General features: G+C 36.5%; 1 protein-coding gene across 1 annotated transcript; it reads right to left on the reverse strand.

Annotated features, from left to right (window-relative positions):
- Positions 1 to 10,846: 10,846 nt before the first annotated feature.
- tbx20 (T-box transcription factor 20) lies at positions 10,847 to 24,317 on the reverse strand. The gene is made up of 8 exons (XM_054622165.1): positions 24,188 to 24,317; positions 22,718 to 22,955; positions 20,925 to 21,089; positions 18,544 to 18,652; positions 15,136 to 15,294; positions 14,125 to 14,201; positions 11,773 to 11,885; positions 10,847 to 11,267 (listed from the first exon to the last, which is right to left on the reverse strand). Exons 1-8 carry the CDS (start codon positions 24,315 to 24,317, stop codon positions 10,939 to 10,941), a joined length of 1,320 nt encoding a protein of 439 aa, XP_054478140.1. The 3' UTR covers positions 10,847 to 10,938.
- Positions 24,318 to 25,731: the final 1,414 nt, after the last annotated feature.

Consider the following 25,731-nt stretch of genomic DNA (forward strand, 5'->3'; position numbering starts at 1 on the left):
ATTTGTCAGGCCCTCACTTTAATAAGGCCTTAAGATGGTGAACGTGGGAGAACAATTCCTGCTAAAAGAATCGGCATATTAACATTGTCATTGTGAGCGTGTTAGCATGCTAATTTTAGCATTAAGATGAAACTTAGCCTCAGAAGCATGGCTATAGACATACCGCCTCATAATTGTCACTGCACGCTCCAGTGGAGCAAATGGGAGGCTGAGTGCCTTGCTCAAGGGCAGCTCTGTGGTAGAAAGGATAGAAGGGCGGATGTTTCATTGTCTTCACCTGCTGAGAACTGTTAGATGTCTCTGTATCTATAGATTGTAGTGACATTCAGCAAAACACACACGACCGCACAGTTTGCACCGACTATGAAGTAGATATATTATGTCCTTGAGTTTTAAAAGCCCCCCCCAATGAGAGTTTGAATTTAGCCCCTGCTGGATGTTAGAGTTGAACCTGCAGCAGGCCTCCGACACTGTATCCCCACTGATAGAGAGGTGAGCGTGGAAGCGGCTCAGACAGCGATGCACTTCAGAGAGTCCTCCAAAACCCCCTAATCAAATGACCATGGATTTTTGTGTAGTTGGTCGTAGAAGGCCCAATTAATTATGCATGACAGCGGCTTGACGGCCGTTTTGATTTCGTTACCCGCGCCCCCTCCGAGCCGCCGATCCAATCAGGTTAGGACCCCCCCCCTCTCTCTAGACTCCCCCTTATCAGAGGGAGAGATTTCTTTAAAAGGGTGTTTGGGGCCTTGTAGGACATTTCATCATCATAATGAGTCGTTGTTATGCAGACGGCTCTCTGCTGTTTCCCCGCTATCAGGCCTCGTTGTCTTTGTGGAGGCAGCAGTTGGGCTGGACACATGCCACCCAGATACACCCACTTTATTAAGTAAACACAGAGGAGACGGGTGGGGGGGATAGAGTGTGTGACACCTGTGAGGACGGGACGAAGATGCTCTGTAGCAGCAAGCTTTCGGTAAAAGTGCCCCGACTGAGCAGGTAGAACTTGAGATATTATAGGTTGATCACACATATAATAAATTGTGTGTCAACCGATAAGTAACAAGAAAAATGCAGAACAGAAAGCCTGAAGACATGTTTGAATTATTAAAGAAACAGGTATTCATTTTTATCCAAATTGAGCACAAATGTTTACAGAATTTTAAAAAATCTGCTAAATAAAATGCAAATCAGTGCGCGTTTCCTTCCTCTACTGGTATGTGAATATTAGGTGTTGGGTGTATTAATAAGAATATCCTGGAAAATGCACTTATTGTCTGGTTTGTTAACCAGATAGCAAATAATGTATGCAAAGCTGGAACGATTAATCTCACAGTCGAACATATATCTTTTTAAAGCAAAAACACCAGATATTCGCTGATCCCACTTTATCAAATATTGTGATTTTATTGTTTTTGTTATAGTATATGATACTAAATATCTTTGGGTTTTGGACTGATGGTCAGAATAAACAAGCAATTTGATTACGTCACTTCATGGTTTGTTGTTGTTTTGGACTTTACATCATGTACATTGGATCTCAGATGGGGTTTTCTGAAGGCAGAGGTTTCTTAACCTGGGTTTAGGGTTGGACCTCCAAACCCCCTGAGTAGTCTCCCTCTACTGCAATATATATGCAGCCTGAAAATCCAGAAATGGATTTTGGCATTTGGACAGTCAGAGGACACTTTAGGGGGAAAAAATAAAAAGCAGACATGTCATTTATATCCCAGGTGGAAGTCCGACCCTTGTGTCATTATTTCAGAGTTAAACAAATCATCGTGACGTAGCACAGACTGGTGTGTCAGAGGTAATATTATGTAACATGTAAAGTGGATTTTCTTTTGCCGTGTTTGACACTGAAAGGAAAACTTTTACAGCCGACGTAATCCTCCGACTCACTACTGTCACAAACACGTACGAGATATGTTTGCGATTAACTTTGTGATTCAATTGATTCTCAAACGAAACTGCATCAACATCAAAACAACCTTTTGCATTAGCTGAGAGTTTAAAATTGTTGTCGTAGTGCATAGAGTCGTCTGATTTTATTAATCTACACATAATCAATAAAGACAGTGGTGGGAAAGTTAAAGCAGCAGTACCAGATACTTGTAGGGACTATTTTCTCCACTTAACGAGCCACTGAGGTGCTGATACTGTGAGATGTATTAACAATGTGTGTTTCCAATAAATGCCAAGTTTCACCAAAAGTTCAGAATCGTGACACCGTTCTTTAAAGCTCATTTGCTGTTCCAGTTTTCTATTGCTCCTTTTCTCCCAAAACAAACCAAAAATTTGCCTGAAAAAAAACAAAATCCAGAAAGTCTGAGGGTCAAAAACATTCTCACACACTCAAAGCAGCAGCACCTGGAGCTGACTGCACTGACCACCTGCATCAATTATCTTAAAACAAGGATGTTACGCTTGGTTTTTGGAGGTGCAGACATAAATAACACAAATATTCATATAAAAACTGACTAATATAGTACATTTTTCTTGTCTTTTGTTTGAACAGAGTGGAGATTTCTGGAAAAACTTCACCTAGTAAAACCTAAAAGTCAAACATTAGCGTTCGTCTCACAATAAAGTTGTTCCATATACAAGTGTTGCTTGAGTTTTGACAGATGTTTTGTATGTGAAGTGGATTTCTGCGAAGTAACTATAGCTGTCAGATAAATGTGGAGCTACAAAATGTTCCCTATAAGATGTAGTTAAGTATATAAAGTAGCAAAAAAGGAAATATTCCAGTAAAGTACCTCAATATAGTGCAGTACTACGTTGTTTCACCTCTGCTTTTTGCTTATTTCTTGATGGTATTATTAAAAAAACATGTTTAGGGTCCAATAAATATCCAGAGTAATGTGACAGCAGCCTTAACTTCGGACTACATTTGGTCTTAAAACCTTAAAATCATTTTTTTACATGAGCAGAAATGCCGCCGTTTGTGGGCAGGAAGTGAATTTATCTTGAGCTCTGTCAGGAAGTCCTGTCGTCTCCGCTTGTCCTCGGGCAACTTTGCTTTCAAGGTGCATTTCCCTTCAAAAAAATAAAATAAACGATTTCCCATTGGTTGCCAAACAGGTTTCACATTTCAGCACAAACTCTTGCTTGGTGTGTGTTTGTGTCCTTCGTCTTCCCTGCAGCACTTTGTGGCCGGTTTGTTAAAAGCGCTTTATCGCTAAATTTGACTTGGCACGTCTCGTCAGGACAAGACTGCGGCTGATGAGACTCTTGACCTGCAGATAAAACATCCATTAAGTGGCTTGTCTGGGGCCCTTTCTCTTCTCCCAGACCCTATTAGCATATTGTTAGCCATTAGCTGGATGGCTGCAGCAATGGACGCACGCTGCCGCTGTTATGTGCAGCCAGTCACCACGCCATAAAGAACCACCTCTCGCTCTGCTGCCGTGCTAAATGACGTCTCCGACATTGTAATGCTCGACGGCTGTCCTCCGCCAGACGATTCAAACGACCGCTAAAAGCCCCGTGGGGGGGAAGGGGAAGAATGCAAAATTGATGGAAATGACATTAGATTCAGCTCATGCTCCTCACTGTGTAAATTATGCCCCAAAATGGACTCTCTGGCCCGACTGTTGGCTCCAATTTGTTGGGCCATACCTCACGGCGGCTTGTCTTGCCCTTCCTCTCTCCCTTTAATCCAATCAGAGCCACACTGGACGTTATTTATTTGTTTATTTATTTATTTATCGAAGGATGTAACCGATTCTTATCAGGGCCGAAGTGGGGCCCTCCTTCCTGGTGAAACGGTGACTAACGTCCCGGCCATCGATCCGTCAGTTCGTCTGCGGTGGCGGGTGATGGTTCTGGTGATAGACGACAGTGTGTGTGAGCGTGTGTGTGTGTGTGTGTGTGTTTATATGTATGAGTGTGTATGCTGGAGTCAATAGTGCAGATATGGGTGTGTTTTTCATTCCATGGATTGTGATTAAACAATCATTAAAACATGGAACGTTATTTTCTCATCTGACATTGTTTTTTATTTTATTCTGAGGAAGCCTGATGACATTTCTTTGACACATTCAAACATCTACATCAAAGTGCAGCTGCTTTCCTGTAATGTTAATGCTCATAAAAAGCATCAGCAAAATGCCTAAAATGTAAATCGACAGCATTCCTGTGGTCCCATCGGGAGATATTTGTGATGCATTTCAGTTCCAGGTCTATTAGCTTTTACAGAACATTGTGATTTATGATCTCAGCGCTGGCTTTAATAATTTAACAACTCCTCAGAGTGGATGTTGTTCAGTCTCATTAAGATCATCATTCATTTGGTCATTTTTTTGGCAGAATCACAGACTCTTACTTTTACTTTTTGGCAGGAGACATCCTCAGTTTAGCAGAGATAAGGTCGGTGTTTTTCTGGATGCATGTGGCTGGTGTTGTTTTCACCTTGTGAGTGTGTGTGTGAGTCATCATGGTCAAGGGGACGCCTACTGTAGCAGCAACTACCACGGACGTTTAGAGGACTTTGCCAGGTGTTTATATGTTCACTATAGCGTCACAAGATGCAGTTAAGACACTTTACAGGTGTGTAGTTGAGATCTAAATAAAGGCGGAGCTTAAAGAAGTGGGGAAGGGATCATTAACCCTCTTACTTTTCTCCCTGGATTGATTTTGCGTTGCAACTGGTGTGATCCCATCACAAGATGGTCTCTAGTTACATTACTATTAATAAAAAAAGACAAAAAAACACTTTTGAAAATTGGCCATGGTGGCAATAATTCAAAGCATTAAGTATCTCATCATCTTGAAAAACAAACAGGTCATTAACTCGAGGTAAAGAGTTTAATATCCAAGATTTAAATAAAGTGATGAGAAAATAATTAACTCAAGATCTTAAGATGCTTCTGAATGTCAGAACTGTCCGACTTCCCTCTCCTGTCTGTGGATCTCAACCCCAATAATGAATTCTAAAAACAGGTTTCAAAATTTCCTAAAACAGCTTTGCACTGTAGGCACACATTACTCTAACAGAAGGAAAAAGTGCGTTTGTCAAGGACTATTTTCAGGAATCCACAGTTGGTGCTGTAGTAAGAATTTCTGGCCGCAGGATTTTGTGTGCGAGAATGAGTCAAAATAAACTACAGTATCTGTATAATATGAAGTGAGTTTATAGACGGCAAACAAGGACAAAAGTACACACAGGCTTACCAGACTGGCAGGAGAAAAACTACAGTTCTGTGTGTCAGTGGGCCGGTATTTATACTGCTGGTGTCACGATGAGCGGATGAGGAACAGGTGAGACGGTCAGGTGAAGGTAACTGCAGGGCACGTGGCATGAAAAGAAACATATCACTTAGTACAACTACATTTTTTCAACAATGGAGCTATTTTAATGGCACAGAGGAATCGAAATACCAGGTTTTGATATTCATGATAATCTCTGAGATATTTCTACACCTTGATTGGAGTCCACATGAGGTAAATTTGACTAATTGGGCATTATTGTGAAAGGCACACACACCTTTGTGTGTATAAAGTCTCACAGCTGACCAAGCAGAGCAAAAGTACAATACTTATTTGTTTTTGTTGTGTGGATGAAATATACTTACGTATATAAGTATGCCGTAATAAAGAGAATGAAACATTAAATAAAGAGAATGAAACATTAAATAAAGAAAATAAAACATTAAATAAAGAAAATAAATGAAACATTAAATAAAGAGAATGAAAATAAAGATAATAAAACATTAAATAAAGAGAATAAAACATAAAAAAGATAATGAAACATTAAATAAAGATAAATAAACATTAAATAAAGAAATAAAACATTAAATAAAGAAAATGAATAAAACATTAAATAAAGATAATGAAAATAAAACATTAAATAAAGAAAATAAAACATTAAATAAAGAAAATAAAACATTAAATAAAGATAATGAAACATTAAATAAAGAAAATGAAACATTAAATAAAGAGAATAAAACATTAAATAAAGATAATGAAACATTAAATAAAGAAAATGAAACATTAAATAAAGAAAAAACATTAAAAAAGAAAATAAAACATTAAATAAAGATAATAGATGATATTGCAGCCTTCGTGGCATCAACTTAAGATCTTAAAAATAAGAACTTGAAAATTTAAATATATACATATACCGTATTTTCCGCACTATAAGGCGCACTTAAAAGCCTTTTACTTTTCTCAAAAAACGACAGTGCGCCTTATAATCCGGAGCGCCTTATATATGGATTAATTCTGGTTGTGCTTACTGACCTCGAAGCGGTTTTGTGTGGTACACGGCGCTCTGTCAACATGTTTTAGTAGACTTAGTAAACTACAAAGCCGGTGCGGCTTTGTAGTTTACTAAGCAGCATTACGGCTACGGCTAATTACGGCTTACGGCTTTACGGCTAATGCATCACGGCTAATGCATTACGGCTAATGCAGCAGCATTACGGCTAATGCAGCAGCATTACGGCTAGCGTAGTCAGGAGCGTCGTGGAGTAATACATACTTTGCTTCACCATAATATTACAGTGTGTGTGTATAAGGACCCAACATGGCTCCGGTCAAGAGACACGCTTACGACGCGGACTGAACACTCAAGGCTGTCAGTCACGCAGGAGAACATGGGAATAGAGCAGCTGCGAGAGAATTCAACGTTAATGAATCAATGGTAGGAAGTGGAGGAAGTTTGACTGACTGACTGTTTTGTTTCGCTTAATGCGCCTTATAGTCCGGTGCGCCTTATATATGAAAAAAGATCGAAAATAGACCATTCATTGACAGTGCGCCTTATAATCCAGTGCGCCCTATAGTGCGGAAAATACGGTAAATGTGAGAAAAGCTAAGAAATCTGAATACTTTCTGGATGCACTTTGACTTGATGTACAATAAATTAGAATACAATGAGAGATTGAGGTGCACTTATTCTTTATAGTTATATACTGTCCGCAAGTTCTCTGCACCTCTGAAGAAAGTTTCCAAATTAATCTGGTTATTGTCTTTAAAGTCTGTAAAAGTAAGCGTTAATATTCAGACGCTTCTTATGGCTCGTTTTCAGATAAATATTCTTGCTGATGTGATATATTCGAAAACATCTGGAGGTTTAACTTATAAAGTGTTTAGTAACCATTGGCCATAATTCATGTACTAGCCAATGCAACAGCTGACCACTAGGTGGTGGTGTAGGATGTGTTTTATTATAGTTTAAAGATAGTTTGCATTATGATGAAGCTTTGGAAATAGAATAATTTCTGCTTGTGTTTTTGTTGTCTTTCTTGGTGACACTGAAGCTCCTGCCAACTGATTTACTGTTCTGGCTTTTTAACAAAACAAACAACAATATTTAGTCCAATAATCTCCAAACTAGGAGATACAGAAGTAATTCATGGCGATATTAATACTTGCATGTGAAAAAGAAAATAAATTACAGATATTTTACTGAGATAGAAGTGATAGAGTGTCTCACTGTGTGTCAGTTTTATTTTGAAATAATTCACATTTTAATTCATTTCTGACAACCTGTGATTAATGGAGAGAGAAAAGTGAATGTCAGTCAGGGGAAAAAAAGAACTCCAAGAGTTTTGGGTGGTGATATATATTTCTCAAGGTTTACAAATAACATTTTTTTTTTTTTTTTTTTTTTTTTTTTTTTTTTAAATGTGGCATAGTACATTACACATTATTTCCAGAGAGCAAAATAAATATATTGCACTTAAAAATCATCAAAACAACAATCTCGTTTGGTGTCGTCTTCGTATTACGGCATACAAAAGAAAACATCTTGTTAAAAAAGGGGAATTTTTTTTTTCAGTGGTGAGTTGGGAATGTGCGTATGGTTCAAAAGGGGAAACAAAAATGTTTTAAATTTACACTGATGGAAAACAACATTCTGTTCATTTGTGCACACCTGACAAACAAGGCTCAGGTTGCACATCAGTAAAGAACCAAGATCTGATTTCCAAAGCAAAGAAAAAAAGGTCAAAGCACAAGATGTTTCTGACTTTCTTAAATAAACAGATGAAATAAAATGAACTGCTTGCACATAAATGACATGCAAGAGGTCAGATCAGAACATTTATGTCCATATTTCACTGCAACAGGCTTCATATGATGTTCAAATGTGGCAAACTGGGACATTTACAGTGTTTGTGAAACCAGCTCATGAATCACTTTAATACATTTGTTTGAATTCTGCACAGAGCAGCGATAAAAGTGACTTCATCGTCATCATCACACACCTGAATGAACTTAATGCTCCACTTTGGATGCGTCCAAAATTCTGCTTTCACGATCCAAGAAGCTGAAATATTTCATTGTGTTTCTTTTTGGGATTTTGTGCATAAAACGTGACGACCTCACTGCAAAGAAATCTCCATAACAACCAGCGATTTTGTCAATTATTGTGTCCTTAAAGTCATATTGTTGTTGATAAAACAATGTTTTTAATAGAGCCTGATAAATATTAGATTTTTTTAAGCTGATACAAATATTTGATATTTGAAAGAAAAAAATAAATAAATTGAATAATCAGCCAATTAATGTACATAAACAAACATTTTTGAAAAGGATCCCTTAAATCAGTTTGGTTAAGAATTTAAAACTGAAACAATGAGCTGATTAATTGATTAGTCATACGATGGGTACTTTGAGAAATGATCTAATGTCAAACATTCTTCTCAGGATATTATGCATTTCTTTTTTTATTTCTGAAAGTTATCTGAATATTTTGGGGGTCTTGGACTGCTGGTCGAAAAATGGCGCTAAATTTAAATTTGTCATGTTTAGCGAACAATAGATAACTTTTACAGATGAAAATTTAAATTCTCTCTGGGAGACAAACTGCATTCAGAGACTGCTTATAAATAACTTTTGACATGTTTCGGTGCTGCAATTTCCAGCCTCATTTGTGTAGCTGGTATTTCTTCACGTTTTTCAAATAAATTACTCCATCTACTCCACCAGTGAGCTGCCATGTTTATGCACCTGCACAGATAATGAGTGTGAGTCGACTCCAGCAGCATGCAGCCTTTTCTTCCTCTTCTTCCTCCACTGCATGTTTAACTGAGACGACAGAGAGCCATTATTTCCAGGTGAGGACGCCCTGTCGACACGCTGTGATGCAGCCGTGAATCAGCTCGGTAACACCTGCTGAAAACCAGCCGCTAAGAGGCTGAAAACACTGTGATGTTTCTGTCTGTTTACAATGAAGCATATGAAGTCACACTGCTAGAGATTGAAATTCTACCAGTGAAAATAGATATATGAGGGGCTTTCCTTTTAGGGCTGGTTTCTCACACTGAATCAAAATATGACAATTTAAAAAAAATATGATTTGAAGTCAACAGATTATGTGGATGAATCCCTATTAATTAAAGCCCGGTCACACAGGAAGTAGCACCACAAAATTCATCCGTGTTAGAGGCTAGGTGGACTCTGCACAAGCTAACTGCTAACCCTCAGTCAAAATAACCCTCTGAGTCTCTTTGTATTTTCTCTTTACTGGGAAGTTTGATTCCCAGTAATTTTGTTTTCAGCATTTCATTTAAGAAGAGGAACAACAAGCTCTCCAAGCCAGCTGGTTTGTGAACTGTCAGCTCAGTAGCTCATTGGTTATGTTCCCAACAAGCAGTTTGTACCATCAACTCATAACCCCTTCTTTATGGAGCAGTTGACACTCCAGCAGAGGTGGTTAAATAAAACTGTATAGAGTAACATATCTAATAAGCTACGACAGCTTCCAACATTTTGGTTTCTCTGGCTCTTCGTTACCTCAGAAGGTCAGCGCTGTTTAGACAGTTTGCTATCGGCCAATGGTTGGATATTTGCAAAGTTTACCAAATAGGTTAGGCTCAACATAATATCATACTGCTATAGTGTAAAAACAATCTGGCTTGTTTGTATTTCTTTAAACCAATCCTAATCGTCTGAAGCACAGGATGTAGCAACGGTGGCCTTGCTAAAGCAAAAATAGCATAATGGGAGGAAAATGGCGGCTGAAATAGGCGGCCAATGGCAGGCTTCGATCCAGAGTCTACATCCAGTGAGTCAGACTAACCAAAGTGCTACCCAAAGGCGCAATAATTGTTGAAATGTATCCACAGATTCCATTGAAATGATAGATTTTTGCGTTTTTACATGCTGGTGTGACCGGGCCTTTGAAAGAACGCAGATATTCTTCTCCCCGTCTCAGAGCTTATTCATCACATAATATTCCGTATAAAGTTTACCCAGCGTGTTTGTCTACTGCTGTCAGCATGCGTCCTATGATTATTTTTTTTGCACTCTACAGTGAGAATTTTCCTATGAGTAAATGTTGCATTTTCATCTTTGTACAATGCATTTTTAACATGTTTCTGACATTATTTTCAACACAGCATGAGGTTTGAACTGTACATATGGCTGGCTTTCTAGAAAACAGAGCAAAGCTGAGACTCTGAGACGCTGAAATGTTCACAGACTCAAGACTGAGCCTCGGAGGCCAACACAACGTAGCATCAGATGAGTCTCTCCAAAGAAATCACCACGTTGAAGGATCCCACAGCAACCTGGCATCTTTAAAGCCTCGGTGGAGAAACCTTTAGAGGTTCTTCTGAATATATTTTCAAATAAGTTTAAATTGATGCTCCATTTTCTGTTCTTCAAGGGCCAAAACCAGACATGCTCCTTGTATCGTCTTGAATTAGGTTTTATAGTTTGTTTTGAGGTTGCAAGTGTTTGTAGAATATCACTAATTTGTTCATAGAAACCTGCGGATGTGTCCGTGGGTCCTGTGGAGGCATCAGTCCTTTTTTTTTTCTGAATGTTCTGGATCAGTATGCCACATCCTCTTCACCTGCAGGTGAACTATTTACAAAGACCAGGGGGGGGGAGATACAAACAGGATGCGGAGTGATGAGCCGGAGTGGATAAATAACTGGTTTGGGGATCAGAGCGAAGGTCGGCCATCTCCTCCCCAGGACCGAGTCATACAAAGGGCGTCATGACCGTGGAGGAGTGGCGGAGTCCCTGGATGGCGGCATAGGGCCCCTGCTGGAAGTAGTGGTGGTAGCGGGGCATGTGGAAGGAAGGGAAGGACGGCCCGCTGCCCTGCATGGTTCCAGCCAGAGCCGTGGGTGTCAGCGGCATGCCCAGCCGGCTGTAGGGGGGCAGGGAGCCTTGGATGGGGTGAGGCAGGGAGGCGGGGCCGGCGCCCATGGCCGACAGGGACTGTGGGTGCTGGAAGCCCGAGAAGCCCGAAGTGGTGGTGACCCAGGAGCTCAGGGAGAGGTTGTCTGAGGCGCTGAACGCAGAGCCTGAAGGAGACAAGGGGTAGATGTAAATATGAGGGTAATGCATACTGAAATTAAAGAAAAAAACTGCTAATATTCTTTATTTCCTTCTTGTTGTCAACTAATCCAATGAAAACACCAAAATAAACTTCCTCATCCTTTGAGCCACACAGCTGTTTTTCAACAAACGCACATTCCTTCTGTTTGAGCAGAAGGTTCCTAAAAACTACAGTGCCCACCTGTGTGTCTTTTTACATTTTTTTTAATATATATTTGTACTCAGTAATTTAAAAAAAGTATGGATTCAGTAGGAACAAATTGTCTTGGAACTGAATCAGAGAGCATTCAGAGGAGGAAAAAACAGATTGTTGGTTTTAATCTTTTCATGGGATTTGTTGACAATAAGAAAAATACAGATTAACACCAGCCTCATCCTACGTTAAATGATTGTGTTGCTCTTTTTATAGGATCCCTCTCATCTCCTGTATCTGTGCTGAGGTGATCTGTTGTGTGTGTGACGGCCACTCACCTCTGGTGTGTGCGGGGTGTCCGTCCTCGCCCAGGTTCTCCTCGTCGCCGGCGTAGGTTCGGATCGGCGACCGGGCGTACGAGTGCTTGTGGATCAGATTCTCAACACTTTCCCTGCAGCAAAAGTTGAAGAGAGAGCCCCAAAATAAATCTCTTTTTTTTCCAAATTAGGTATTAATTTTGTGGAGTTGCACCCCAAAATAAATTGTTGTTTTTATCCCCCAATAGCTAAATTGTTGAATATGATAAAATGTTGTCAAAAGTAATCAAGAATTCAACATGAACATCATTCTTATTATCTGGTATAACCTTCATGTATTGTGTTAATGCACATGTATATATCAGAATTGTTTTTGCAGAGTTCCACTGAAATCTACCCGATAAATTCTCTGATGATTTTTTACAAGATCAGAAATAAACAATTAAAACAGTAAAATTACAAATAAGATTTAAATTAAATAATTACAATGAAAAAATTAAGTAGACTTATTTCCTAGCTTCCTCTCATGTTTGTGCAGACTGTGCATGTAGATTTGGGCGTGTGTGTGTGTGTGTGTGTGTGTGTGTGTGTGTGTGTGTGTGTGTGTGTGTGTGTGTGTGTGTGTGTGTGTGTGTGTGTCACCATCCCACAAAGTGCATTAGCTCATTTGAGTCTTGTCAGATCGCACTTCTCAAACACAGTGACACAAATTGTTAAGGGAGGTCGTGAGCATGTGTGTGTGTGTGTGTGTGTGTGTGTGTGTGTGTGTGTGTGTGTGTGTGTGTGTGTGTGTGTGTGTGTGTGCGTGTGTGTGTGTGTGGGTGGACAGGCAAGTGGTCTGCATCATGCGAGCCATGCGTCCACATTAGCAGCCCCCACCCCTCCAATTAGGTTAGGAAAGTGCAATATCTGTCAGCAGAGGAGTACAAATGTGTGTGTTTTTATCAGCGTCGGGCCTCTCCGGCACAGAGGCCACAGCAAACTCCCACAATGCATGGCAGGGCAGGAGGGAGGCAAGGGTAGCGGGGGGGAGTGGGCCATGCTGGTTTCAATCAGTCACTGCAGCCAATTGAATTATAGTGTGTTTTAGTGCAGTGGCCGACTCCAGACTAATGTGATTTCTGCAGCTCCCCGAAGATCAATTGATCAGGTCTAATTCACAGCCCTCAAAAAGAGAAAGACAGAGGAGGAGGAGGAGGAGGAGGAGGAGGAGGAGGAGGAGGTCTGGCTCGGATTGGGTCGTCTCTGGTTTGGGATGTTTGATTGAGGGAAATGGGCAGATGTTTTGATTTTGTCAGCTGGTTTTGGCCGTAGTGCCGGAATCAGGAATTACGAGAAGTGTGTGTTTTGGCAGCGTCCCTGAAAATCCTTTGGATGGGGATTTGTAACTGTAACTGTAACGGTGTGTGTGTGTGTGTGTGTGTGTGTGTGTGTGTGTGTGTGTGTGTGTGTGTGTGTGTGTGTGTGTGTGTGTGTGTGTGTGTGTGTGTGTGTGTGTGTGTGTGTGTGTGAGAGGCATCTGTCTAATGCTAAATGTAGTACAATACATCAAGCAGCGACAATATAATATGATATATATGTATATATATATACACATATATACAAATAAAACTACAGTGTCTGGGAAATGAAAGAAAGAAAGGACAAAGGAAAGTATGAAAGAAAAATTAAGAAAAGGAATAGAAGACTGGAAAGAGAAGGCTGAAAGATAGAAAGACTAGAAATGCCAGGAATGACAATGAAAGAAGGAGTGGATGAAAAAATAAGACAACATAGGAAGAAAGAAAGGAAGAACAAGGAAAGAGAAAATGAGAAAGAAATAAGGAAGGACAGAGAGAAAGTAACTGACAAAAAGAATGTGAGACAAGAAAAGGAAAAGGAAACAAAGTAAAGATGTGATGAAGAATAAACAAGAAAGGAAGAATGAAAGAGAAAAGGAAACGCCACAATGTAAGAATAAAAAACAGAGTGATAGGACAACAAGGAAGAAAAGAACGGTCCAAAGAGGAGACAAGGAGAGGAGAAGTATAAGAAGGAAAGAAAGAAAGTGAGACAAGAAAGAAAATAATAGACTAGAAGGAAAAAAGATTAGACAGAAATGATGTGAAGTAGCAAAGAAAGGAAGGAAATGAAAGAGGCAGTGACAATTAAGGAAAGATGGACATTGATGAAATGAACAAAGTCAGAAGGACACCTGATAAAGCCTGTGATATAGAATTATCTGTTTAATTCTGACACAAGCAGAGATAAGTCAACACAGTAACTGTTCTGTGTTGACTAATGAGCAGCAGGATATCTTACACACACACTCCTCCCTCATTGTGTTTATCATCGTCTGTAAGCAAACAGTGCAGGTCCCAGAATCCCCTGTACCTCTCCATGTCGGTCAGCCGTGACGAGTCCCGGAAACCTTTGGCGAACGGGTTGCTGTCGATCTTCAGTTTGGTGATCTGAGAAACGCAGCAGGAGAGAAAAGTGTTAACGTGTCTCCGTCTCCGTTTTTTTTAAAGTTCACACAGTGTCTGTTTCTGTCTTTTCTCTCTCTCCAGCCTCAACATGCTCCTCCCTGCAGCCTGGTTCTCTGCTCTACAAACACAATAGAGCTCCGGGTTTAAAAGCTGTTCATAGTCATTAATAAGGATGATCCAGATCACGTTGTTCTGTTTTTACATTTACTCAAGCACTTATCTAAATTAAAAAAACTACTTGTGTGGTTCCATTTCATGCTACTTCATACTTCTACTCCACTACATGTAAAGTAATTGAAAAAATATATAATATTACACATAAAATGTATATACAGTACCAGTCAAAAGTTTGGACACACCTTCTCATTCAATGTTTTTTCTTTATTTTTATTTTTATTCTTTTCTACATTGTAGATTAATATTGAAGACATCCAAACTATGAAGGAACACATATGGAATTATGTGGTAAACAAACAAATGCTCAACAAACCAGAATATGTTTTATATTTTACATTCTTCAAAGTAGTTGAATGAGAAGGTGTGTCCAAACTTTTGACTGGTACTGTATATTTGTTTCTGAAATGATGAGTACTTTTACTCCTGGTTCATTTTGATACAAATTTTTTGAACTTTTACTGAACCAAATACTACTTTTCCTCAACTAATTACTACTTTTACTAGGGTAGGATATCTGAACACTGCTTCCACCAATTGAGATACCTCAAATATATATATATATATATATATATGAACCTGAATATTGATTAAATATGTATCTGATACACTCAAATAATGCCTACGCCAGATATTCACGATTAATCTGCTGCTTGTCATTGAGTTTTATGGTGATTGTATTGTATTATTGTTTTGTGCTGTTCCCTATTAAATGTAACATGTTCAGCCGTCAATCACTCACCAGCTGGTTCTGATAGGCCGTGACGGCGGTGAAGACGGTCTCGACGAATACAAAGGTGCGGAACTCCTCGGACTTGAGGTTGAGCAGCGAGGCGGTGTGGTCCTTCTTCTTGATGATGTGGACCCTCGGCTGGTACTTGTGCATGGAGTTGAGGATGATCTGCAGAGGGAGTTATTTAATGACATCACCTTATTATGGAGGGTACTTTTCTCTATTGTCTGACATTTTATAGACTAAATGACTGGAAAAATATTGAAAAATTATTCAACATTTAATTCTGTTTTCCTAAAGTTTGCTAGTTTTTCTCCACCTACTGAAATAATTAGGGGAAAATCAAGTTCAGTGTATACTTTTTGCATTTATTAGATATATGCAATTAAACTAACTTAACTTAAACAGTCAAAATAATGGTGATTTCAACATCTATAAACCCCATCTGCTGATAAAGAACCTGTGATATGATTGACAGCTCCAGAACAACTAAAGGGACGTTGAGTTGATTTTGATTAGAAACTTTTTTTTGAATCACAGTTGAGATCTTTATCATTCTATTCCTGATATTTTGTATTTCATAAATACAATATAATACTGCCGTTAACAAACAAAATATAACAATAAAATAAAAAGGGAGACATCTATAAAAAAATACTTAAATAAAACTAAAACAGTATAAACGTTTGTAAAATGGCATAATAGGTCATTGCTTCTTCATTGCTCCTGACTTTGTGCAGCTTTGCATATCATTTGAAATGGAAAACATTCGTGTCTGACCGACTGACCGGTGACTCAGCACTCTAAACATCAAGAAAATACAGATATTATACAGATAGTGTGTGTGTGTGTGTGTGTGTGTGTGTGTGTGTGTGTGTGTGTGTGTGTGTGTGTGTGTGTGTGTGTGTGTGTGTGTGTGTGTTTGATACAAATGATGCAAAATTACATAATTATCGCCATTCATTAATCTAATTTATGCCAGTGCGGCTGATTATTTCAATTGACAAGCTTGGTTTTTTATTATTAAAAAAGTAATCTCTCATTTATCAAAGAATTTGTCCATACAGCTGATTGTTTTTTTCTTATGGGTGTATTTATTTGGATACAGTATTATATTCTTGTATTGTTAACTTTCAGGCTACCTCTGTTTTAAAATGTGCATCTTTAGACACCAAATTCTATTATTTATTAATTCATTATAGTACATCTCTCAGTAAATCCTTACATTTCTTGCATATACATTCCGCTAATCAATACATAAATTATTGATAAGCAGAAGCTGTTTGATAAAGATAATGCTTTATTTCAGTATAATTCTTGTGCCAATATTCAATTATATTTTTACAAATGTCAGGGCTTCAGCAGCACATATACACGAAAGGAAAAAATTAAACTAATGTTTCTCAGGTCATCAAATTATGGGAAATATTGTTTCTGCATTTTTTTAATATTACAATAATTGCAGAGTTTTGTTTTTAAAAAATGATAACATTAATTTAATAGCTCTTTAAAATAACGATGACCTCATGATCATTTGTGAGGTATAAATACATTAATTCTACTTAAAACAAGCAACTAAAATATGTGTAAAAGCATATCCAAAACCTGCTACATCTCTCTTTTACAAACTACTGTTTATTCAATATATGGATTACCATCAATAAAGATAAGAAAAATAAAAGAATATGTATCTGACAAGTCAAAAATAATAAATAAAAAAGATATACAGTACAGCATTTTTTTTAACGCAGTCATTTGTTTTGATTGCTTTCATTTAAAAGTCAGGAGCTATTTTTGGACTGGTAAAAAAACGTCACACACACCCTTTAAGATAATAAACACCTTGATTCCCAGACTGTCTTAGCCTCTCTGGCATATTATCGGAAAAACTTTGTTTTATTTGGTTCTGAAATGTTTCCCTGCTCCCTGCCTGTGCTTGGCCTGGTGCCTTTAGTGAAAGGAGGATTAAAGCAGCAACTTGCTCTTGTCAAGGGAGTAATTATAACGTCACACCGGTCTTTAAACCTGACAGAGACACAGCTTTGTTATGGAAATTCTAAATGAATTACTAACTGAAACTTGTTTCTGGAGAATCCACTTCTTTTTTTTACATGTTTTAACTTGCAATTTGGTCGATATCCAGAATTAGGTGTAAAGTGTAAGAAATCACAAATCAAGACCAGAACTTTTTTTCTCGAGACATACAGTACCAGTCAAAAGTTTGGACACACCTTCTCATTCAATGTTTTTTCTTTTTTTTCTTTCTTTCTACATTGTAGATTAATATTGAAGACATCCAAACTATGAAGGAACACATATGGAATTATGTGGTAAACAAACAAATGCTCAACAAACCAGAATATGTTTTATATTTTACATTCTTCAAAGTAGTTGAATGAGAAGGTGTGTCCAAACTTTTGACTGGTACTGTATATTTGTTTCTGAAATGATGAGTACTTTTACTCCTGGTTCATTTTGATACAAATTTTTGTACTTTTACTGAACCAAATACTACTTTTCCTCAACTAATTACTACTTTTACTAGGGTAGGATATCTGAACACTGCTTCCACCAATTGAGATACATCAAATATATATATATATATATATATATAAATATATATATATATATATATATATATATATATATATATATATATATTATATTCAATCTGCTGCTTGTCATTGAGTTTTATGGTGATTGTATTGTATTATTATTTTGTGCTGTTCCCTATTAAATGTAACATGTTTGGTGAATATTGATTAAATATGTATCTGATACACTCAAATAATGCCTACGCCAGATATTCACGATTAATCTGCTGCTTGTCATTGAGTTTTATGGTGATTGTATTGTATTATTGTTTTGTGCTGTTCCCTATTAAATGTAACATGTTTGGCAATTGATCCAAAGATGTAATTATGTGGTAAACAAACAAATGCTCAACAAACCAGAATATGTTTTATATTTTACATTCTTCAAAGTAGTTGAATGAGAAGGTGTGTCCAAACTTTTGACTGCTACTGTATATTTTAATATATTTGGTTACTTTTATTATATATGCACCAAAAAATATATATATATATATATATACAGTACCAGTCAAAAGTTTGGACACACCTTCTCATTCAATGGTTTTTCTTTATTTTTATTTTTTTCTACATTGTAGATTAATATTGAAGACATCCAAACTATGAAGGAACACATATGGAATTATTATGTGGTGAACAAACAAATGCTCAACAAACCAGAATATGTTTTATATTTTACATTCTTCAAAGTAGCTGAATGAGAAGGTGTGTCCAAACTTTTGACTGGTACTGTATATATATATATATATTTATATATATATAAATACAGTATACATATATATTTATATATAATAACTCTATATAGTAATTAGTCTAAAGTGCTCACATGTCCGTGTTGGTCCAGTTCGTTGTTTGTCAGTTTCACTTTCTCAAAGGAAACCATTTGCTTCACCAGCTGCTCTCCGGTGAACGGTGAGTCCGGGTGGACGTACAACCTGCAGAAGAAGACCAAGAAGAAGAAGAACAGTGGATCAAATCCTGAGCTGTGATTGGCTGAGAGGCGTTCGAATGGAATGTCCAATAACCAATCAGAGAGATACTGCTGAATATTGCTGAAGGTGCTCCATGTATATGAAGCATTTGTTAGTTTTCTGTTTTTTAAAGTTTTTTTTTTGAGGTTGTTTCAACTTTGGGGAGCAAGACAGAAACAGTATACAATCGAAATATATTTATTTAATAGCAAATCATTTTATTATTAAACAAAAAGGCATATCCTACACGTGTTTCACATTTAATGAAACATTTAAATATGCATCTTGGTTTGTTTATGCTGGGAATAATAACCGCAGTTTTTAAATTTACAATCTGAAAATGTGACACTACATTAGGACAATAGATGTCATTGTAATTTCGTTTATTTGCGTTTATCGTGTCCTTTTTTTTTTAATTAAGCATGTATTATGTATGTATGTTAGTTGTGCATTATTATTATTATTATTATTATTATTATTATTATTATTGCTTTTGTTAAGTCATCTTGTATTTTCTGTTTTTTAAAGTTTTTTTTTAGGTTGTTTCAACTTTGGAGAGCAAGACAGAAACAGTATAAAATCGAAATATACTTATTTAATAGCAAATCATTTTATTATTAAACAAAAAGGCATATCCTACACGTGAGGGGGATTTAATGAAACATTTAAATATGCATCTTGGACGTTTGCATTAAAAAGAGCCTCCCTTTTGTTCCTTGTACAGTTTATTTCCCAACACAAAGTCAGGAATATCATTTTTGGTGAAATAAATAGTAACTTCTTTATTTTTTGGCTTATTTCTCTGAGCTGCAAGAGGTCGATTTTGAGGGCCTACTCATCGTGTGTAGCTTTTTAATTGTAGAATGTAAACTATAAAACACACATTATCAGACAAAACACAAGTCTGAATGCATGACATATAGCAACTAATGCAAAAGAAAATCAATCAGCATGGACTGAATGTTCCCAGATGCTTCCTGGAAAAGATTAAATCATCCCATCGGTCTCCATTTTGAGCTCTTTGGTCTCCCGAGTTTCTTCACGAGTTGTTGGTGATGTTTCATTTTAAGAATAAAATAAAAATATTTATGTGAAGGTGAGATCCGTTCGTTTGTCAGCAATACATATTATCAACACCGACATCTGGTGCAAAGAAACCCGATGAATACCATGTAAAGTATGCCGAACATAAACACAATAAACACACCATGCCTTCCACTAAATATATAGGACTTAATAATGATTGTTTATTTATTTACTCACCTCTATAAAAACTGCTTTTAATGCTGTGTGTTTTAAGTTTTAAGTTTTTAGTGTGTAGCTTTTAAATGTTGTTTTTAAATGTCTGTAAAGCGTATTTGAGTACTCTGAAAAACGCTCTATAAATTAAATGTATTATTATTATTATTATTATTATTATTTGAATTTGCTTTCTACTCAAATTATATATATATAAAAAGCTAAATAAATAAAATGACCATTCTACTAATGTTTTATTTATATGTTTTAAATAAAAACATATATTTGGTGCAGCATGCTGAGTGGATTTCTGGAACACTTGAAGGCTTCAAATGACACATAAACTGCTTATTATAAATAAATAAAATAACATTCAGATTGATCTTTACTGGTTAAGCTCTGCCGCAAACTCCAGTGAAGTGATTTCATTTATTTTATTTTAGCCCATGAATTTAGATAATTCACACAAACTGTGTCAACCGAGCACTTCATATTTTTAATTATAATTAATAGCTTAAAAATAGAAATTGTTTATTTTTTAAACAATCACACACTGGTAAATAAAACGGGCTATTTTTTATATTTATTTGTGAAAATAATGGGGATGTTGCAGATGTTTCCTGTCACCTTATTTGGGCTACATATTTACTTATTTGTAGGTTCTATATTAAGGTGAAGTGATTTCATTTATTTTATTTTAGCCCATGAATTTAGATAATTCACACAAACTGTGTCAACCGAGCACTTCATATTTTTAATTATAATTAATAGTTTAAAAATAGAAATTATTATTATTATTTGAATTTGCTTTTTTTGTTGATTTTTTATATATATATGTATTTTTTTTAATTCCCTGTAAAACCATGTTGTTTAAACCAAAAGCAACACAATGGCTTCTATAACTTTTGCTTAATCGCCTCGCAGGCTCTCTCTGAGGATGCATTGAGCGTCTTCTGTTCAGGTGGGTCCCTCCAGGTGTGGCGGTGTGTCTGGGTACCTGGCGGGCAGAGGAGGGTCGGCCTTGCCGGCCACCAGCCAGGAGGAGCGGTGGTAGGCGTACCGGTACCGCTTGTTGTCCACTGGGACGATGTCCATCAACACGATGTACTTGGAGTCCTGGTCCACCCCGGAGAAAGAGACCCGGATGGTGGGGAACATCCTCCTGATGGACAAGTGACAGGTTGTATTTTTATTATTATCAGTACTGCTGGTATCATTAGTAATTGTATTAGTATCATAATTGCTTGTATACATGTATTACTGTTATTATTATTTAAGTGTATAATTATTATTACTACCATATTAATAACTAATAATAATATGTTGACATGTGTGGGTCATGTGGATGTTGCTTTATGGCAGAATCTAAATCAAATCATTATAATAAAGAATTGGTGTCTTGCCTCTAATGCATCCCATCTCCCGTCTCAGAAAAAAAATAGAGTAAAAAATAGAAGAGTCGATACATTTTTGGTATATTTGGACTTTTGGATTTTCACATTTTTCTTCTTTTTTCACGTTTCATTTCCGAAATGCATCTTTGGAGCCTCCCAGGAAATATCATTAAGTAATAAAATCTCGGCCCCTTTTATTTTTTATTATTATTTAGTCTATTTGTCTTTCATGTTTCTTTATTTGTTTTAAACTGTAGATTGTAAAAACCCTGCAGGTTTCTTAACCTGAGTGACCTCACTGTCCTTGCTGGAAGCTGCAACTCGTCTTTTACGTCCTCCATTTACACGTAAAGGCCACGTTGTGCAGAAATATGTAATATAATTTATGCTTTTAATCCAGGATATGATCAAATAATATGTTTTTATTATTATAATTTCGTATTACAAGTGCACATTCTGCCGCTGTGGACCGGTGAGTGTGTGTATGTGGTCGTAACTTATAGCTTGCTCTGTTTTTCACAGGACTTTAAGGTCAGTGAGGCATTAGATGAAGGTGTGTAGTTAATGTGAACACACTCACAGAGAGCTGCAGATTAACTCTTTTTTTTTAAATGTACAATCTGAAAATGTGACACTACATTAGGACAATAGATGTCATTGTATTTTCGTTTATTTGCGTTTATGGTGTCCTTTTTTTTTTAATTAAGCATGTAAAAAAAAAGTATGTATGTTAGTTGTGCATTATTATTATTATTATTATTATTATTATTATTATTATTATTATTATTATTGCTTTTGTTAAGTCATCTTGTATGGGATTAACACTAAATAATAAACACAAGAAGGAGAAGAAGAGTGAGAATAATTGGAATAATTAGAATAAAATAGATTACCTCTTTTTTTTTAAATGTACAATCTGAAAATGTGACACTACATTAGGACAATATATGTCATTGTAATTTCGTTTATTTGCGTTTATGGTGTCCTTTTTTTTAAAAGCATTATTAGCATGTATTATGTATGTATGTTATTATTATTATTTATTATTATTATTATTATTATTATTATTATTATTGCTTTTGTTAAATCATCTTGTATGGGATTAACACTAATAATAAACACAAGAAGGAGAAGAAGAATGAGAATAATTGGATTATTAGAATAAAATAATTATAATAAAATAATTAGAATGAAATAATTAGAATAAAATAATTAGATTATTATTTTTTTATTGCTTTTGTTAAGTCATCTTGTATAATTAACACTATAATAATAAACACAAGAAGGAGAAGAAGAGTGAGAATAATTGGAAATAATTAATAATTAATAAAATAATTATAATAAAATAATTAGAATGAAATAATTAGAATAAAAATAATTAAAATAAAATCCAGACCTTCCAGACTTGGTGATGATCATCTCGGTGCCGAGGTCGTGGAACTTGTCCCACAGCTCCTTGGTCTCCAGGCTGCAGGAGATCTTCGCCATCTCCTCGCTGGGGACGCCCGGGGTGGTGGGGATGAGCGGCTCCGTGCACACGCCGGGCGCGCTCCCGCTGAAGTCACCGTGCACGTCCAGGGAGGACAGGTCAGCCAGAGACTGCTGGCTGCAGGAGGACTTCTCCACAAATTGTTCTTTTTTTTGTTTGTTGTTGTTGTTGTTGAAGCAAACAGAGAAATAAACAGATATGTGAAGATTATTTTCTGTAAAATATTTAATTTATATAATATATTTATAAATCTGTGTCAGTGAGCCTGCAGCTAATAGAGTTGTCTCTAATACTTTTATTATTATTATTATCATCATTGTTATTATCCACACTTCCATATACGTCTCCAGGGTAATGATATAGAGAGTAATAACATTTAGCATTTTCACATTTTGTATTTAAATCTATAAAACATGTTAATTGTTAAGGGAAAGAAACTTGTTTTACAATTCCCCTCAAATTATATATATATATAAAAAAAGCTAAATAAATAAAATGACCATTCTACTAATGTTTTATTTATATATTTTAAATAAAAAATATATATTTGGTGCAGCATTCTGAGGGGGAAAGAAACTTGTTTTACAATTTCCCTCAAATTATATATATATATAAAAAGCTAAATAAATAAAATGACCATTCTACTAATGTTTTATTTATATATTTTAAATAAAAATATATATTTGGTGAGCATGCTGAGGGATTTCTGGAACACTTGAAGGCAGCATGCTGAGTGGATTTCTGGAACACTTGAAGGCTTCAAATGACACATAAACTGCTTATTATAAATAAATAAAATAACATTCAGATTGATCTTTACTGGTTAAGCTCTGCTGCAAACTCCAGTGAAGTGATTTCATTTATTTTATTTTAGCCCATGAATTTAGATAATTCACACAAACTGTGTCAACCGAGCACTTCATATTTTTAATTATAATTAATAGCTTAAAAATAGAAATAGTTTCATTTTAAACAATCACACACTGGTAAATAAAACGGGCTATTTTTTTATATTTATTTGTGAAAATAATGTGGATGTTGCAGATGTTTCCTGTCACCTTATTTGGGCTACATATTTACTATATTATTTATATTATTTATTCTATATTAAGCCTGATCGTTCCTGTTTTACCTCACTGTCATCGACCTAATTCGTTTATTAGCCTATATATATATATATATATATATATATATATTATGGGGGGATTGTTTGACTGTAGACTATTTATTCAACTTGTATCTATGTTCTTCTCTATTGCTGCTGTGTCTCTGTTTCCTCACTTTAAAAACAACTTTAACAGCTGCAGACTTGCAAACCAATTCACCTAAATTCAGTTTTTATTATTATTATTTCACATTTCCCTGTTCCATCCTTACCGAGAGGCTTGATGGTGTTCTCCTCCGTCTCTTTGTCCTTATTGGGCTTCCCACTGGACATCAGGGCGGCTATGGAGAAAGCATTTGCCCGGGATGAGAGCTGCGGTTTCGGGGATGACGTGTACTCCATGTCGGTGAAAAAGCTTGGACACCCCCAAAAAAAATCCCACTTTAAATTAAAAAAAAAATGTAAATAAAAATCCAACAGAAACGCTCGAATCCCCCTGTTTTTTTTTCTGGCTCCAGGAAGAAAATAAATAAAATGGAAAAGAAAATTATGCACAGTTTGTCCTTGGAGTGGCTCTTTGCACCGGAGGGACACTTGTCACTGCCGAGCTGTGCGTCTCTCTGGCTGCATGCTGACTCCTCTGACTCCTGCGGTGCCAGATCTCTGTCCTCCTGCTCTTTTGGGAAGCTCTGGTCTGATCCAGCCTCTCCTTATAGTCCCAGTCTGCCCTCCAATCGCTGCCTCTCTGCCTCCACGTCACACTCCCACTGTCCCACAGCAGCTCTGATACCGAGCAGCCAATTAAAAGAAACCTGGAGCTGTCAGAGGCCCTTTTTTATATAACATGCCAAAGAGTGTGTTTCAAGATATGACTTCATACTGTCCATAGTGTGGTGATGAAAGCAGGAAATGAGAAACATATGGCGAGGATGCTTTACATTACATTACATTACATTACAGTCATTTAGCAGACGCTTTTATCCAAAGCGACTTACAATAAGTGTATTCAACATAGGTATTCAAGAGAACTACTAGTCACCAGAAGTCATAAGTGCATCTCCTTTCTTAAACAAGCATCTAAAAGCATAAACCAGAGCAAAAGTACAGTCAGTTAAAATGTTAAAATGTTAAGTCCAATCATTTACTCCATATAAAAAGTAAAAACTAAGTTGAAATATATTTCAAAAGAAATGCATTAACCTTTAATGGAGTAAGTCAATAGTTGTATTCAAAGGTTTTATTCAAGTAAAAAGGTTTACATTACATTACATTACATTACAGTCATTTAGCAGACGCTTTTATCCAAAGCGACTTAAAATAAGTGTATTCAACATAGGTATTCAAGAGAACTACTAGTCACCAGAAGTCATAAGTGCATCTCCTTTCTTAAACAAGCATCTTAAAGCATAAACCAGAGCAAAAGTATAGTGCAGAGGCAGATTACTACGAAAACAATAATTGCAACAGACTAATACGAATATAATAAGTGCTACAAACTACTACGAATAGGATAAGTGCAGTAAACAAATACAAATTCAATAAGTGCAGTGAACTGATACGAATACAGTAAGTGCAACAACTAATACGAATGCAATAAGTGCTACGAGGAAGGCTCAGGGTAGTACTTCTTGAGGATGCTTTGCAACCATTGCACAATTTTAAGGAGGGAAATCAAAATATGTGTTTGTATCCCTCTGACTGACCCCTGGAGGGGCCCCGGACCACATGTTGGGACCCAGAGAGCTTTGCCCAAGATGGTGCTATTTGATAATTAATGGCAGCAGTGAGGTGACGATGACAGCTTCACACACTCATA

Source organism: Anoplopoma fimbria, chromosome 20 (genome assembly GCF_027596085.1).
Source record: "Anoplopoma fimbria isolate UVic2021 breed Golden Eagle Sablefish chromosome 20, Afim_UVic_2022, whole genome shotgun sequence".
NCBI lineage: Eukaryota > Metazoa > Chordata > Actinopteri > Perciformes > Anoplopomatidae > Anoplopoma > Anoplopoma fimbria.

Bases quoted from the DNA above. Each gene is read 5' to 3' on its own strand.
- tbx20 (XM_054622165.1), bottom strand. From the start codon at position 24,317: ATGGAGTACACGTCATCCCCGAAACCGCAGCTCTCATCCCGGGCAAAT. The intron at 18,653-20,924 runs GTACCCAGACAC...CTTCTTCTGCAG, and splicing joins GACCCTCCTCTGCCCGCCAG to GTTGTACGTCCACCCGGACT. The intron at 15,295-18,543 runs GTGAGCACTTTA...CTCCCTCTGCAG, and splicing joins AACTGGACCAACACGGACAT to ATCATCCTCAACTCCATGCA.